A 13848-nucleotide genomic window follows, 5' to 3' on the forward strand; every position below is an offset into this window, starting at 1 on the left:
GGTAGTTACCCGGTAGTCGTAGGTAGGTGGGATTTGAGGAGATAATAAGCGGCAGACAATTTAATCAATTGCCAATCTGCGCGCAACAAAAGTGATTGAGTACGGAGTTTTTGATCAACGTGATCAGTTCACGATGCAAAGCCGCAAATTCCTGGGCGGTGACTCACGTGCGGGAATTCTGCCGCTTCAGCCATCGGAGCTCCGCAGCTCTCCATGTCCAGGTGGAGCGACGAGTTGTACACGGTAATGCGGTGCTGGATCTTGGAACCTGCTTAATTGCGCAAGCACAACAAAAGTCGGTTTCTGAACGACATTGCCTCTGGTCTCAGAGGCATGCCCACGCCTTTAAATCGTGCCCGCATCTAAGTATCGAGCCGCACCGCGGTGCCTCCGATTACCGACCCCAACACCAATACCAACACCTCACCTCAACATTCATGGAAAAGGCCACCGCAATGGCACAAAATGGCAACACAGACGGCACGGTCGTCATGCCCCAACTTGGAGACCTGCTCCGACACCCAGAAGATCTAGACAAGATCAGCGGCTTGAAAGCTGAGTACTTGCGCAAGAAAACAGCCGTCGACTCACGGCTCCGCGAGGGCCTCCGCGACCAGCTTGAAGCCGTACAGCGCAGTATAGGGTCCTTGACTGAGGGCCAGCGTCAGGTATCGAAGACGAAAGACGAATTAGCCGGGATCGATAAGTTATGCGCCGAATCGCAAGATAGCGTGGAGGACTTTGCGCAGATTGACCAGTTAGCGCGGATCCAGCGAGGCTTCGATGCGACATTGATGATGAAGAAGGGGCTGGGGAATTTTAGTGCGGATTTGCAGGAGGTTGAGGAATTGCTTAGAGAGGATGATGAGGATCTCGAGAATCAGCCAAACCTGTTACGGGCTCATATGCAGATTTCCCGGCTAAGGGATTTCAGGGATGAGGCTATGGATCAGATCCGGAAGGCGCAGGACCCTAGTGCCGAGAATACTTTGATGGAGTACTTCCAGGGGCTGGACTCTGTTATTGATTGGTTTGATGATCATCTTGGGACGGCCTGCATGAATCTGATTCCGTTGGTCCAGGAGGATAACAAGAGCATGGTTGTTCGATTGGCGGTTTTAGTGCTGAATGAGGAGAAGAATGATGCTACCGTGCGGGCATTACAAGAAGCGCAAAAAGATCACAAGGACCTGGCTAGTCGTTTCAAGTCCATGCATATTGGTCCGAAGACGGTTCGCGGTTACAAGGAAAAGCTCTTACAGGCGATCGAGTTCTACGCACGGAACCAATTCGACAATACCAAGGACCAATTCCTCGGCGACCCAGATCTTCTCGAGAAGAGTTTCCGGTGGTTCTTCAATGATCTCTTCACGGTCAAGCAGGGAATGCAGAATCTGGTGCCGAAGAAATGGAAGATCTACAAGACCTACACCGATATTTACCATCGCATGATGCACGACTTCCTTGTATCTATGATTGACGATCCTGAGATCCCTGCAGACAATCTACTGAAAATTATCAACTGGGGTGACAAGTATTACAAGAAGATGAAGAAACTCGGCTGGATGCCAAATGAGCTTCAGCCCAACCTTCTTGACGACCGGGAGCCAGAACTCATTCGCCAGTGGCAGAGTGTCATTATCAACGCTGTTGAAGAATGGATGGACCGCATTTTCGAGACCGACAAGAAAGGACTTGTGGAGCGGCAACCAGATGCACTGGATACCAATGCCGATGGCATTTTCCGTACCAAGACACTGGCGGACATGTGGCGTATGCTTCATGAGCAGGTTGTCGCTGCAGGTGCATCTGAAAGAGCCGATGTAGTTGAAGGTGTCATTGATGCTATGTTCCGTTCTCTGAAGGGCCGACAGAGCGCATGGCAATCTTTGATCGATGAAGAATGCACCAAGGCCATGGCAGCTGGTGCCGAACAAGCCGAGGGTATTCAGCTACTGCAAGACTGGTTGGTCGGCGTAGCCAATGATCAGATTGCCTGCATCGACGACAACGAGGAGACAGGCCAGATGGGCTACCTATCAAGATTCAAACGCGATCTCGAGCCATTGGTGACACCCAAGTACATGGCAACACGGGCAAACGAGGAGCTGGATGCCCTACGTGACGGCTACGTGGATCTGAGCACACACTGCCTGGCGCAGTTCGTGCAGGTAGTATTCACTGTGGATCTCGCCACCGTTTTCCCAGATCTCTTCACCGCAAAGTGGTACGGCGAATACGCCATCAAGCGGATCATATCCACCTTCGAGGATTACATGGCCGACTACACTCCCGTTCTGCATCCATCCCTCGTCGACATCCTCGTCGAAGAACTCTCCGACGAACTGCTAGTCCGATACCTATCTTCAGTCCGCAACAAGGGCGTCAAATTCCGCCGCAACGCAGACCCATTCACAGAAAAGTTCAAAGACGATGTCCTTACTGTCTTTGACTTCTTCCAGAAATACGAGGACTCCTTCGAAGGAACCATCAAGCAAAAATGGCGTCTTGTGGACTGGCTGGTCCGCCTGCTCGAAGCCGAAAAGGGTCAGGGCGTTGTCAATGTCTACGAGTCTTTCAAGCTTGAGTACTGGGACCTCCAGCTCTCGTGGGTCGAGGCTGTCCTGCGTACCCGTGATGACTTTGAGCGGAGCATGATCAGTGGTGTCAAAGCCAAGGCTGCAGAGTTGTCTGTCGAAAGAGGCACAGAGACTATCATGAGCCGAGTGAGGTAATTGTGATACTTGATCCCACCAGAAGAACCCGGAGGAAGGGATAACAATGACTCGCATCAGCATATGATATTTGAAATGGAAATTAGTCCCAAGCTGGCTTGGGATGGGAACCCTGAGCCACTTTGTCAACGATTTAGCAAGCAACTTCTACTGTACTGCCACGAATAATAGAAATGAATTTGATCTGAGCAAACGTGTTTCAAGCCTCATTCCACTCAACAACATCGTCTACCGGTGATTCAATTTCCGACTCGCAACAACAGTATACTCCTGATCAAGCCGCGCTTTCAAGCCGTCAAAATCACCTTCAACATTGAGCTTCTTCGCTCCCATCTCACATATAGTCACTGAGTCAATGGGAATATCCTTTGCCCAGACGAAAGGATACTTTGGCGAAGCCGGTAAAGAGTTAGACGGGGAAGCAGAAGGTACAGTCTGCACACGAGGCACTTTGCTTGCCCTATCGGTATAATAATCTTGATACCGATCCAAAAGACCCCTCGCATCAAATTCAAAGCGCTTAACCGTTTTTTTTCCCTTAAAGGTAGACTTTGAGCCATGCACGGGCCTCGGTTGCCGCACGTAAATCGTATTCACGATCGTAGCATGCAGAAGAAGTGGCCGTAGTTTCGGTTGCCGAGCGAGGGCCGCAGTATGAAGGTCCCCTTTTGTTGTCCCCGTAGATTTGGATGGCTCCGGCTTTTTCTGCTGTTCAGCTGCACCACTGCTTCTTGCAGGCTCTTTGTTCTTGTTGGTGCTCTCTTTCGATTCGCCAATCAGGAAACCGGCTTCAAGAAATTTCTCCCGCAGCATCAGGCAGAACGGGTACAAGCGGCCTGTCGAATCGACAGGTGAGGCATGTAGAACCGTAGCCGATTTTGCTCTGGGTAGTGCGTGTAGGGATTCCAGAGAGATGGACAATTCTTTGGAAGACTTCGCCACTTCGTTGGCTGGTTGGGAGGCATTCTGCTTTTTCTTGCGGAGCGCTACTTGCCCCGCCTCGTGCATCAGCTTGGCTAGATCCAGCGACCGTAGAAAAGAGGTGGCTTCGTCCAGACGACTTTGGCTTGGGAGGCTCATGACGCCGAGTGTAAGATGCAGCGTACCCAGGGGACGAATAGCGCCATCGGGGATGGAGGGCCGCGAGGCATCTGTTGACGGTTGACCATGGCTTTGGAGTAGGTCTGCAACTGGAACTGGTGGATTTTCCTTCTTGAAAGCAGCTATTGATGCCTCCAGCTGGGGAATCGAGGTCACATTGACCAACGGGAGACAGAGAAAATGCGTGAGAGGAGGACGCTTCTCCCGGGCTGGCTCTTTGCGTTTCTCCGTCATGGCTCTGTGTGTCGAAAATGGACCATGTGTATAGAAGAGAGGAGTAAGGGCCTACAAAGCCAGAAGGTGCTCATTGGACTGTTTGACGGAGGTACAAGATAGACAAGATCATTCCGCCTAGTCCGGGTATGTTATTTACGATAACTGATTTTCTGTCTATTCTGGCCCAGTAAGACGAGACATCACCAGATACTTATGTAGATATACGCACTAGATGTTTCCTAACGGGTGGGGTTTACCTCATTCGGTGCCGCCGCTTTAATAGGGTCACTCAGGCTCGCTGAGCTGCTCCTCTCCACGTGACAAGATCAGCGATCGTGGTCTTGATCAACCGCTGACTCATCTTATTGATTACCCGGAGGCATCAAGCAGTCTACCTCACGTCTCCAAAGTAGTGTCAGTTCTCCACAACACTGATTATTTTACTATCTATAATTTGATAGCCCTTCATCTTGCAAAGGTAGCATTGCCTAACCTCCCAAAATTTTCGGAGTACTTTGGCACTACAATCACAAACATAATGACGCAAAAACTGGCCTCGTCAACATGGTTCCTGCCCTATTCAAGCGTCCAGGTCACTAAAAAATAATAACTTGATATCTCCTTACATTCTTAAGTTTCATATAATCAGCTTCTTTACAGTAATTGTATCGAATCCAGTTTCCTACAATAAGGCGGATCTAGGAGCCTTTGCGATCGCAGTATCCCAAATCGTAATGGTGCGATTCGTGCTAAGCATCAACTTGTGAACAGCGTTCGGCGGCCATATAGTATCAAGATAGACCAGAACATAGGCGGGTAGCCTCGCGTCCACTTCTAGTTCTTGGGCAATCTCGTCTCTGGTATATAACCAAGTGTAGACAACAATATAGCGTCCGTCCGATAAGCGACGAAGAACGGACACCCTAGTATAATTTTTTACCTTTTTGACTGATGTCCACAATCACAATGTCGCCGCGGTTGACTGTCCACCGTGGATTCAAATCCCAGCGAGGAGTTTTGGCAGTTCTTACTTCCCTTAGACCGGGCCAGAGTTGCAGTGATTGGCTTACTTCCAAGGTTTAGGGTGGTGTACTAGGCAAATACATGCATACGGCCCCCAACACAAACCCGCGGGCTAAGAATATTATTTGTCCCTCAAATCAGCCCCCAATCCACTGTGCAGTAATTTGCCTCGTTTAACAAGAATGGGTGGGTGATCTGCAGATTACGCCCCGGGCGGTTAATAAAGTGGATCAATAGCTCAAAGCAGCCCCCAAAGGTTCGTGCATTAGTCTCAGTCACAAACTAGCTTCCCCTCATTATTTGCTTTGCTTTGTTGCAAAGACTCCTCTTTGTTCTAAGGGCTCCACATCAACGTAGGATCTCAGGAAGGATGACGCATTCTTTGTGAATGGCTCTACGAATGTGGGCTGTCCTGCTGTGGGCTTAGTTTCAAGCCCCACCTCAACTTAACTAACTTCTATTTCTGTGGCTATCACCTGCGTTAACTTGGCCCTTGCTCTAGCATCAAAGACCAAGAACTCCCTAGTTGCACCAACTCTCCTCGAATTTCCCTCATCAGCCATGACTCACTCCAATCTTGCAAACGGTGTTCACCTAGTTGGTAGCATACCGTTATCAACCAACGAGGAAGTGTTCACGACTCTATCAGAAGCTCTCCCTGGCCGATTATTCTCGATCCCAGATGGAGAAACCGGAGATCGATCTAATTATATTGCGTGGGAACGCTTTCGATTTCCTGTGGAGACTATTCATGAGGTCATTGGGGGCAAGCCATTGCCTAAAGGCCACTCAGGAGTTTTCACGCTGGATGATGTGACGCCTAGCGATTACGATAAGGTTGCAAAGGATTCGTATCAGCACTTTCTTCAACTTCGCGCGAAGGGTGTTATTCCGCCTAAGGTGCGCTTCCAAGTGTCAATTCCAACACCTTACGAGTGTATTCAGGGTCATATACGATCGGAATTTCAGGCCCAACTAGAGCCTTTCTACGAGAGGAGAATGGCAGATGTTATGGAATCAATTTTGGGCACCATCCCAGCAGAGGATCTAGCAATTCAATTTGACTCATGCTTTATGATCACTGCTCTAGAGTACGAGCGTGGCCGTTTAACCAGCGACTTTTTCAAGCCACATTTCTCACCTATTTACGAAGGGGTACTTGAGCGTGCTCGGAGATTATGCGCTCTTGTGCCAAGCAATGTTCCTCTTGGATGGCATCTATGCTACGGTGATCTCGGTCATAAGCATTTTATTGAACCGGAGGACCTAAGCCTTTTAGTGAAATTTGCCAACGATTTGGTCCGATGCATTCCCGGAGACTTGAGCTGGCTTCATATGCCTGTACCCAAGAACCGTGATGACACAGCGTACTTTGAGCCTTTGAAGCGCCTCAAGGCTGGTGACAGAACAAGGTTGTACCTTGGACTTGTGCATCCAAATGACGAGGAGGGCACGTTCCGAAGACTTCAAGCAGCTCGGGATGTCATCCCTGGGAAGGACTTCGGCGTTTCGACCGAGTGCGGTATGGGGCGGACACCTAAGGAAGAGCTCACGAGTATCTTACAGATCTCTCAAGGTGTGACGAAGGCAGTGACTGCATGCACTTGATTAGCGGCTTCTCCACGGGGTTTGGGGTTGATGAAACTTATCTAGAATTCAGCATCTAGTTGACGTGGTCCAAAATTTGAATCTAGCGTATTCTGTATCCAATGCTCGCTAGGACTTTTTCTAACTTGAATGACCAGCTTCTCGGGCAGTATTTGAACGACTTGAAGTTGTGATAATAATTAGAGGAAATATTGTAGTGACATGACCGTAATTATATACCTAGGTGTATACCTTGTTACTTGCTCCGATAATACTGGACACATACCGGATAATGTCTGGCAACTTTTGATTTCCCTTTCCGTTTTAGTGCTCATCCCTTGCCGCTTTTTGCTCACTGAGTATATTAAGCAGTCACTGAACACTCGCCGAGCATCACCTGAGCAGCCTGATCCACTCACCGTGCACGACCTGAGCAAAGTGCGGGAGTAGCCAAGCCAACAGCCCCAATAAAATGCACCACGCTAGCCCCATCCAAATGTAGTCGTTCACCTAGTACTCTTGACCGTTGTCCTCTCAACGAAAAGCTGGCGTCATCAATTTGGCGGTCGGTCCTGTTGTTTCGCCTCTAGCTGGGAGGCAAATGTATGGTGGGGCCAAATTTATTGGTATTACTATTCTGAGGTATTTAATCCGTCGTGTCTCGTATCCGCGATACTGTCTCTCCATAGTTGCGGGAAATATTCCACCCTCCATCTTTGGCTCTACAATATCTACGGATATTCTGAAATTATAATCTAAATGGTTTGTAAATCCGGGTGGATTAAATGCTGCAAGCGGACATCAGATGGCTAAATATTGATTACAGAATTTGTGACTGCGGGTTACCATGGAATTATATTTGTAAATTAACGAGCGCAAATCAAATGGCGTTGAAATACGACAAAAAAAAGCTTTGCCACTAAGCTTTTGATTCCTGCTCTTATCATTATCACAAGACTTAGGCTAATTCGAAAATGGTCATGTCTGCATCATACCACACCGCCAAAATCACGCGCCTTGACCAATACTCGAGCACTTCCCCAACCAAAAAGACATGTTCACAATACCTACATGATATCGGCATCCAGATGCTACAGACGGCGACCTCAGTACCAGCAGAATAGGTATTCGGGTTAAACCAAGCACGTGGTTATAGTATCATCGAATCCCACCCAATGCCTTAGCACATAGTCCCGAGGTTCTGAGCTCGTATCTTTAGATATATTTAATAACTTTCTGCAATAGCGAATTAGCAGCGGGGCCAGACGAAGTAAAGCAGTCATAAAGGAGGAAGCAGATTTCGCAATCGACTGTACGTTCTGCCAGCGTATTTCTGGAATAGATTTGTCGTTCTCGCGTGTTTTTGACGCCGCTATATTGGGAGCTTCTTTTTGTTGAGCCTCTTCGGGACTGCGAAAATTGGCTGGAGCTAAATCTGTCAACGCCTCCTTTCACCGCTCCCAGAGACCAGACCGTAATATCTCAGACCGTAACTTGACTACAATATCAAACACGGGTTTCTAGTATGGACCGGTCGAAAGCTTCAATAAAGCCTATTGTACTGGACCTAATGGGTGAGGCTAAGATCTAGATCAGCCAAATGAGCTTTGGCAAGGACGAATAAGCATTCAACCATGGGTCTTAAAACGACCCATTTTAAGGGCATCTGAAGGTCCAGCTGGGATTTTTGTATGATCCTATCTTTGTTCTGGACCCTTTTTGTCATTAACAAGTGATATTTAAGAGGTCCCAATACCTGCCAAGCCTACCCTATTATTCTACTCCAATTTTAAATTCAAACCAGTACACATACTCTTCATTATTTAAACGATACATTATGCTACTGCTAGTCAGCATATTATCCATGTTGAGCCTCGTGGCAAGCTATGATCGGCGCGGTGGCCCTGTACAACAAGGCCAACCAGGAATGTACACATGCGTGCAAGAAGAATGTAGCCAGTACGCCTGTTCACCTACAGGCGTTCAGCTACAGTGCGTGAATGCAATGAAGTGGGGGTATGGTAAGTGTTAATATTTGAAATATTGCCGTCTCAGATTTGAAAGATGAGACTGACATTGTAAAGACATGGAGTTTGACGGTACCCTAATGCAATGTGACGGGGATACCGGAGGGTTCCCTTATCGATCTTGCACATGCACATACGATCCCCTTAACTGCGACTCGAATGGAGTTTCTGCTGGTGCCAGTGGATCCGCTATCGCTGTTAGTGAATCCTCTACCGGTGCTAGTGGATCTTCTGCTACGTGTGGATCCTCCAGTTCGAGTACCTCTCCTGATACAGCAGCATCTGGCAGTAACTGCTCAAACTCATCCGACATCCAAGTACTCCAATACGCCTCAGCCATCCAGGCCTACAGTTATGTCTTCTACTCATCCATACCTTTGAACCAAACCTTTTTCTCCAATGCCCCAAATAGCTCCAATGCAAACTACGCCATCAACTTCCAGGGTATGGAGCAACAAAACCGCCTAGGCGCACTTTTGCTCGAGGACTTCGGCTCCAATTTTGAGGGGTTCCAGGCTCCTAAATGCCGCTGGAAAGTAGTTAGCCCGTCAAATGGTACGGCTTTCTTGGAAGACGCCCTTTATATAGAAACCACTGTGACGGGTGCTTTGCTCGGGTTGACTGGATACACCCTGACAGCTGAAATTGCGGAAATCATCAACTGGCTTGCTGTTCAGCATGGTGCCCATGCCGCATATATTACAAGCTTCACCGAGGCTATCGTCTTCCCGACGTCAAGAAATCTTTCGTCACTCCCTCCAATTCTTCCGCCTAATTATGTTCTCGGCACCAGAGATGAGACCTTCATGCTGGGCCAGCTCTTGGGAGGCTGTGTGACTGCACCAAAGGGTCCATGTAGTTAATCTTGGGCCCTCTGGTTACTGGGAGCCTCAAGGAAATTTTGAGAGGTACGAATACAGTGATACTTTCTGCGACTTAATGGCTGGCTTAATGCAAGGCCTGCGTCAAAAACGCGTATTTCCTCAATATCATATGATTATAATTCGCCTTTACTGATTTATGCAAGGGTACCCCTACTTATACATACCGGATAATGTCTGGCAGCTCTTGGCTCCTTCCGTTCTAGTGCTCACCTGTGCTCACTAAGTAGAATTGAGCACGCCTTGACCGGAGCCAGTGATTCTGTAATCAAACTGATCACTGAGCCTGATCTTGGCACCCTGATTAGCTCAGTGAGCCCTGAGCACCATGATCTGATCACCCTGACCTGATCAATTTTGGATAGCTTAAGTGCCACGGGGGTAAAGAGATAACTATTAATGGGGTAAGCCAAAAGTGGCAGCCTGGGATAAAGAAAGCCACTAGACCCCGCCCGTGCCGGCCGCGCAATCAAATAATGAATTCAAATAAGACCTCGGGGAATTGAAGCAAGCGACGGATTCTGACCAGGTGATACTTTCTGCCTCATCATACGATTTTTCTCAACATGACATTGCAGTTTTTGGCGGGGTTAACGTTCAACAATGTGTTCCAGGCTGCCAGAGGCCTCAATAACACCGTTCTCAGCGACCGACATGTCAAGACAGATTTACAAGGGAAATGGGTGATCATCTCTGGCTCCAACAATGGGGTTGGACTAGAGGCGGCCAAGTCATTCGCGGAGTGGGGAGCGAACCTGATCCTGGCCTGCCGCGATCCACCTGAGGGACTCGGCGAACTTCATCCCACAGCAGCCGTGAAAGAGTGCAAGCGTCTTGCTGAGGCACAGGGTCATATTTCAGTCATACAATGGTGGAAGATAGATATGGCGGATATCGAAAGTGTTGAGGCCTTTTGCGAAAGATGGTTGAAGAGTGACCGCAGTCTAGATATCTTGTGCAACAATGCAGGAACCCCATCAACCGCTAATACTCGAATGACGAAGGATGGGTTCCAGCTAGTTCACCAGGTCAACTTCTTATCTCATGTGTTACTTACTCTCCGACTCCTACCCTCTCTAGGGCGCAGTTCAGATCCCCGAATCGTGTGTACCACATCATGCGTCCATCACTTCGGTGTCTTCGATCTCGATCATTTCAATGGTGGCCAAGAAATGAGAGGAAACGATTACCACAACAACAAGCTATATTTTCAGATGTGGCTCGCAGAGCTACAGTTCCGTTGCCTAAAGCACCCGGAGTACTCCCATATCAGAATCAACGGAGTCCATCCCGGTTCTGTCGCTTCGGGTATCTGGCACACAAACGACTCGAAGAGCAATGACATCTCGACGCGAGCTCTTGCATTATTCTTACGTTATGTCGCTATCACTCCGCAACAAGGTAGTCTGGCAATTACAAATGCGGCAATTAGCCCGGAGTGTGGGCGAACTGGTGGTGGAAAATATTTCAATCGCATTTGGGAAGCGCCGCCACATTCCCTTTGTCAAGACTCAGATGCTCGGTCCAAGTTGTGGATCAAGCTGGATCAGGTCCTCCATCTCCGGGAAAAAGGTCTTCTTGATGTTCTCGCTCTTTGACCTATCAGAGGGTCTGCTGGAGGGCACTGGACTGGGGTGATTGGGAGCTGCGTGGTTGAGGGGATCAACATTGAAGGCACTTATCAGCTGTAGATACTGCAAAGAGTAGAAATAATTGATGTAGAACTACTATCAATATGTATAGGAAGTCTCAGCTATGAAAAGCACCAGTAGAGATAAGTCACCGGTAGAATTGAGAGCAGGAGTACGATATAGAACATGTAGGAGTATCAGTATTGAAATGGTAACCTAGGTCTTAGTACTTTTCAACAATCTCTGACCACATAAAAGACTAGAGAGGCTACTGCACTTCGACGTGACGCTTGTACATTTCGTGGCCATGAGCTAGTCGTAATTGATTTGCAAGGTTAGGGTATCTAGTAGCAGCATCATGTAGGATGAACTGCGTAGCGGAGATAGTAGTCATAGACCAGGTCAACAGGAAGAACAGACGTGTGAATGCCCTCACGCCTACCCGGACTCTTTCTTTCGTCCCTCCAGCACACGCATCACATCATCCACACTATCCTTGTCGCCCTTCTTCTTCTTGGGACCACGCTTCCGCTTCTTGGCACCGCGATCTTCAAAGTCCAGCAGCACAGCATCCTCATCTTCGTCGTCCTCATTCCGACTGCCCCCAAACCCGAGATCCATATCCGCAGCATCCATGGCATCCCGTCGTCGAGCTTCCTCGAGAAACTTCTTTTGCCGCAGGGAGGACTCGGTGGACTCACCCTCGTCTTCAGCAGACGGCGAGGCCTGCCGGAGAGCAGCTGCTCGCTTGAGCGCAGCGAGGATAGTGGGATCCTTCGTAAGAGGATTGGAACGATCCTCCGGCTCTTCCTCGGCGGCCGCAGAAGAAGAAGCAGTAGCAAAGTAGTTGCGAGGCTTGGAAGGTGCATCAGCACCAGGTTTCTGGTTCCCTTCTTCCGCAGGCGCCTTCTCCTCCTTCCGTGCAGCCTTGGCCTCCTTGACCTCCTTCGCCTCCCCTTCTTCATCAGACGAAGAGTCATCTTCATCTTCAATACCAGCAAGAGGGTTATAATCGGCGCCAACATCCGCAAAGATATCACCATCGTCATCTTCTTTCAGCGCAGCACTAGCAGCAATCTTAGCCGCAACTTCAGCCGGAACCTCCATACCAAGAGGCTTCGCATCCTTATCAGGCATGGGCATCGCATCACGCTTAACATATTCACCAGGCTTATCAAGCCAACGCGTTTTCCGTTTCGTCTTGCCCTCCGCATCAGTGATAAGCAAAACCTCCCTTCTCCTCCCAGTCTCATCCATCTCCACAAAGCGCTTCTTCTCCGGCTTGTTATCTCCAAGCTTCTTGAATTTAGCTCCTAACACTGACTCAGGCGGCGGAGCCGGCACACTCGCGGCAGCCCGCTTATTCTTCAACTCCTGTAGAATCTCGTCTCTCGTCTTCTTGCGCGCTGGCGGGGGCGCCATAGTGCCTTTCTTCTTCTCCTTTTCTCCTTTCGGTGCAGCTTGGATCTCCTCCATTCCCTTTTCTTCCATTAAGCGCTCGAACGCTTCGTCCGCGTCTTCGCCGGCAAGCGCTTCATCCGTAGGAGCGGGTTCGGGTTTCTCGGGTGCCTGTGATACATCCTCGCCAGCCCGCGCTCGGCGTAGTAGAGCATAGTCCAGACCCTTAACCATGTGCGTGCTCCCAGTGTCACCACCGACTCCAAGTTCCTTCCGCAGATTGTCGAATGTGGCCTGATCAATTTGGCCTAGTTTCACCATGTCCTCGAGCGCCTTGATGCGCTTAGAGATATCATCCCCTTCTTCTTCTTCATCATTCGCATTGCGCAGCTGTGCGCGATCTTGATATCCGGCTGGTAACTTGGCACCTTTCGGTGCAGCAGAGGACTTGAATCGTTTTGTGGGTCGGTCTCCTCCTTCGCGGCGCTGTTCTGCGAGCTGACGGGCAAAGTCGACGCCAGTTACTGCGCGCCTAGAAAATGGAAAAATATCGCAGTCAGTAAAGTTCAGCTCTTGGCCACTAGCTTGGAGGGAGAAACGTACGGGGTCATGGGAATGCTGGATCGCATTCGCGAACCGAGTAGCCCGCCGCCTGGTGTTGCGCTGCCGGGGCCTGCATTCCGGGATGAGGGTGAGGATTTGTCTCCAGACTTTGCTGAGGAGTTGTCGGCTAGCAGCCGTCGGAACTGCTCGTTGTTCATGGTTGTAACTTGGGCATCAAAAACGTTGTTGGTCGACGTCAGGTTTAGCATCTGCGCGTTCTTGGCGCGAGCGATAAGGTTTATCTTATCAGTAGGTGAAGCTAGACAATGTACGGCGTGTGAGAAGTTACCAGAGATGTGAATATACAGTCTTTGAATTATGAAAATCTTTGTTTTTATTAGCTACACCGACTCTCTGGGCTCACTGTTTACCCAAGTGTTCTAGTTTACGTCCTTGGTTGATTCTCCCTTTGCTCTACGCAAAGGCTACTTCTACCAAAGTCAGGACCGTAGATTACTGACATGAACTACTCGCTTGAGTAAATTGTATAACCCTTTTAAGACGCCATGTTATTTAGAGCAATCGAACGAAATGAGGCATGAAAAGCCCTCGAGTTCGATATCCATCGTCATCAAAAGTACAGGATAAGAATGGTCAATGATCAATCAGTAAGGAGGGGAGAAAAAGAAATACATCACAAACAAGA

At 49.0% G+C, this 13848-nt stretch overlaps 6 protein-coding genes across 6 annotated transcripts; 4 read left to right on the forward strand and 2 right to left on the reverse strand.

Moving 5' to 3' along the window:
* Positions 1–455: 455 nt before the first annotated feature.
* On the forward strand, positions 456–2735 carry N7503_008347 (SNARE-binding exocyst subunit SEC6; the record flags this gene model as incomplete). Its single annotated transcript, XM_057067894.1, has 1 exon — positions 456–2735. One exon carries the CDS (start codon positions 456–458, stop codon positions 2733–2735), a length of 2280 nt encoding a protein of 759 aa, XP_056918749.1.
* Positions 2736–2963: 228 nt separating this feature from the next.
* On the reverse strand, positions 2964–4070 carry N7503_008348 (uncharacterized protein; the record flags this gene model as incomplete). The annotated part of the gene is made up of 1 exon (XM_057067895.1): positions 2964–4070. One exon carries the CDS (start codon positions 4068–4070, stop codon positions 2964–2966), a length of 1107 nt encoding a protein of 368 aa, XP_056918750.1.
* Positions 4071–5636: 1566 nt separating this feature from the next.
* Positions 5637–6683, forward strand: N7503_008349 (uncharacterized protein; the record flags this gene model as incomplete). Its single annotated transcript, XM_057067896.1, has 1 exon — positions 5637–6683. One exon carries the CDS (start codon positions 5637–5639, stop codon positions 6681–6683), a length of 1047 nt encoding a protein of 348 aa, XP_056918751.1.
* Positions 6684–8748: 2065 nt separating this feature from the next.
* On the forward strand, positions 8749–9552 carry N7503_008350 (uncharacterized protein; the record flags this gene model as incomplete). The annotated part of the gene is made up of 1 exon (XM_057067897.1): positions 8749–9552. The coding sequence occupies one exon, from the start codon at positions 8749–8751 to the stop codon at positions 9550–9552; it is 804 nt and encodes a 267-aa protein (XP_056918752.1).
* Positions 9553–10136: 584 nt separating this feature from the next.
* Positions 10137–11168, forward strand: N7503_008351 (uncharacterized protein; the record flags this gene model as incomplete). Its single annotated transcript, XM_057067898.1, has 1 exon — positions 10137–11168. The coding sequence occupies one exon, from the start codon at positions 10137–10139 to the stop codon at positions 11166–11168; it is 1032 nt and encodes a 343-aa protein (XP_056918753.1).
* A 471-nt stretch (positions 11169–11639) lies between these two features.
* Positions 11640–13360, reverse strand: N7503_008352 (uncharacterized protein; the record flags this gene model as incomplete). The annotated part of the gene is made up of 2 exons (XM_057067899.1): positions 11640–13131; positions 13203–13360. 2 exons carry the CDS (start codon positions 13358–13360, stop codon positions 11640–11642), a joined length of 1650 nt encoding a protein of 549 aa, XP_056918754.1.
* Between the last annotated feature and the right edge of the window lie 488 nt (positions 13361–13848).

This window comes from Penicillium pulvis (assembly GCF_028828015.1).
Source record: "Penicillium pulvis strain IBT 33274 chromosome Unknown contig_7_segment1_segment0, whole genome shotgun sequence".
In the NCBI taxonomy this organism is placed as follows: Eukaryota; Fungi; Ascomycota; class Eurotiomycetes; order Eurotiales; family Aspergillaceae; genus Penicillium; species Penicillium pulvis.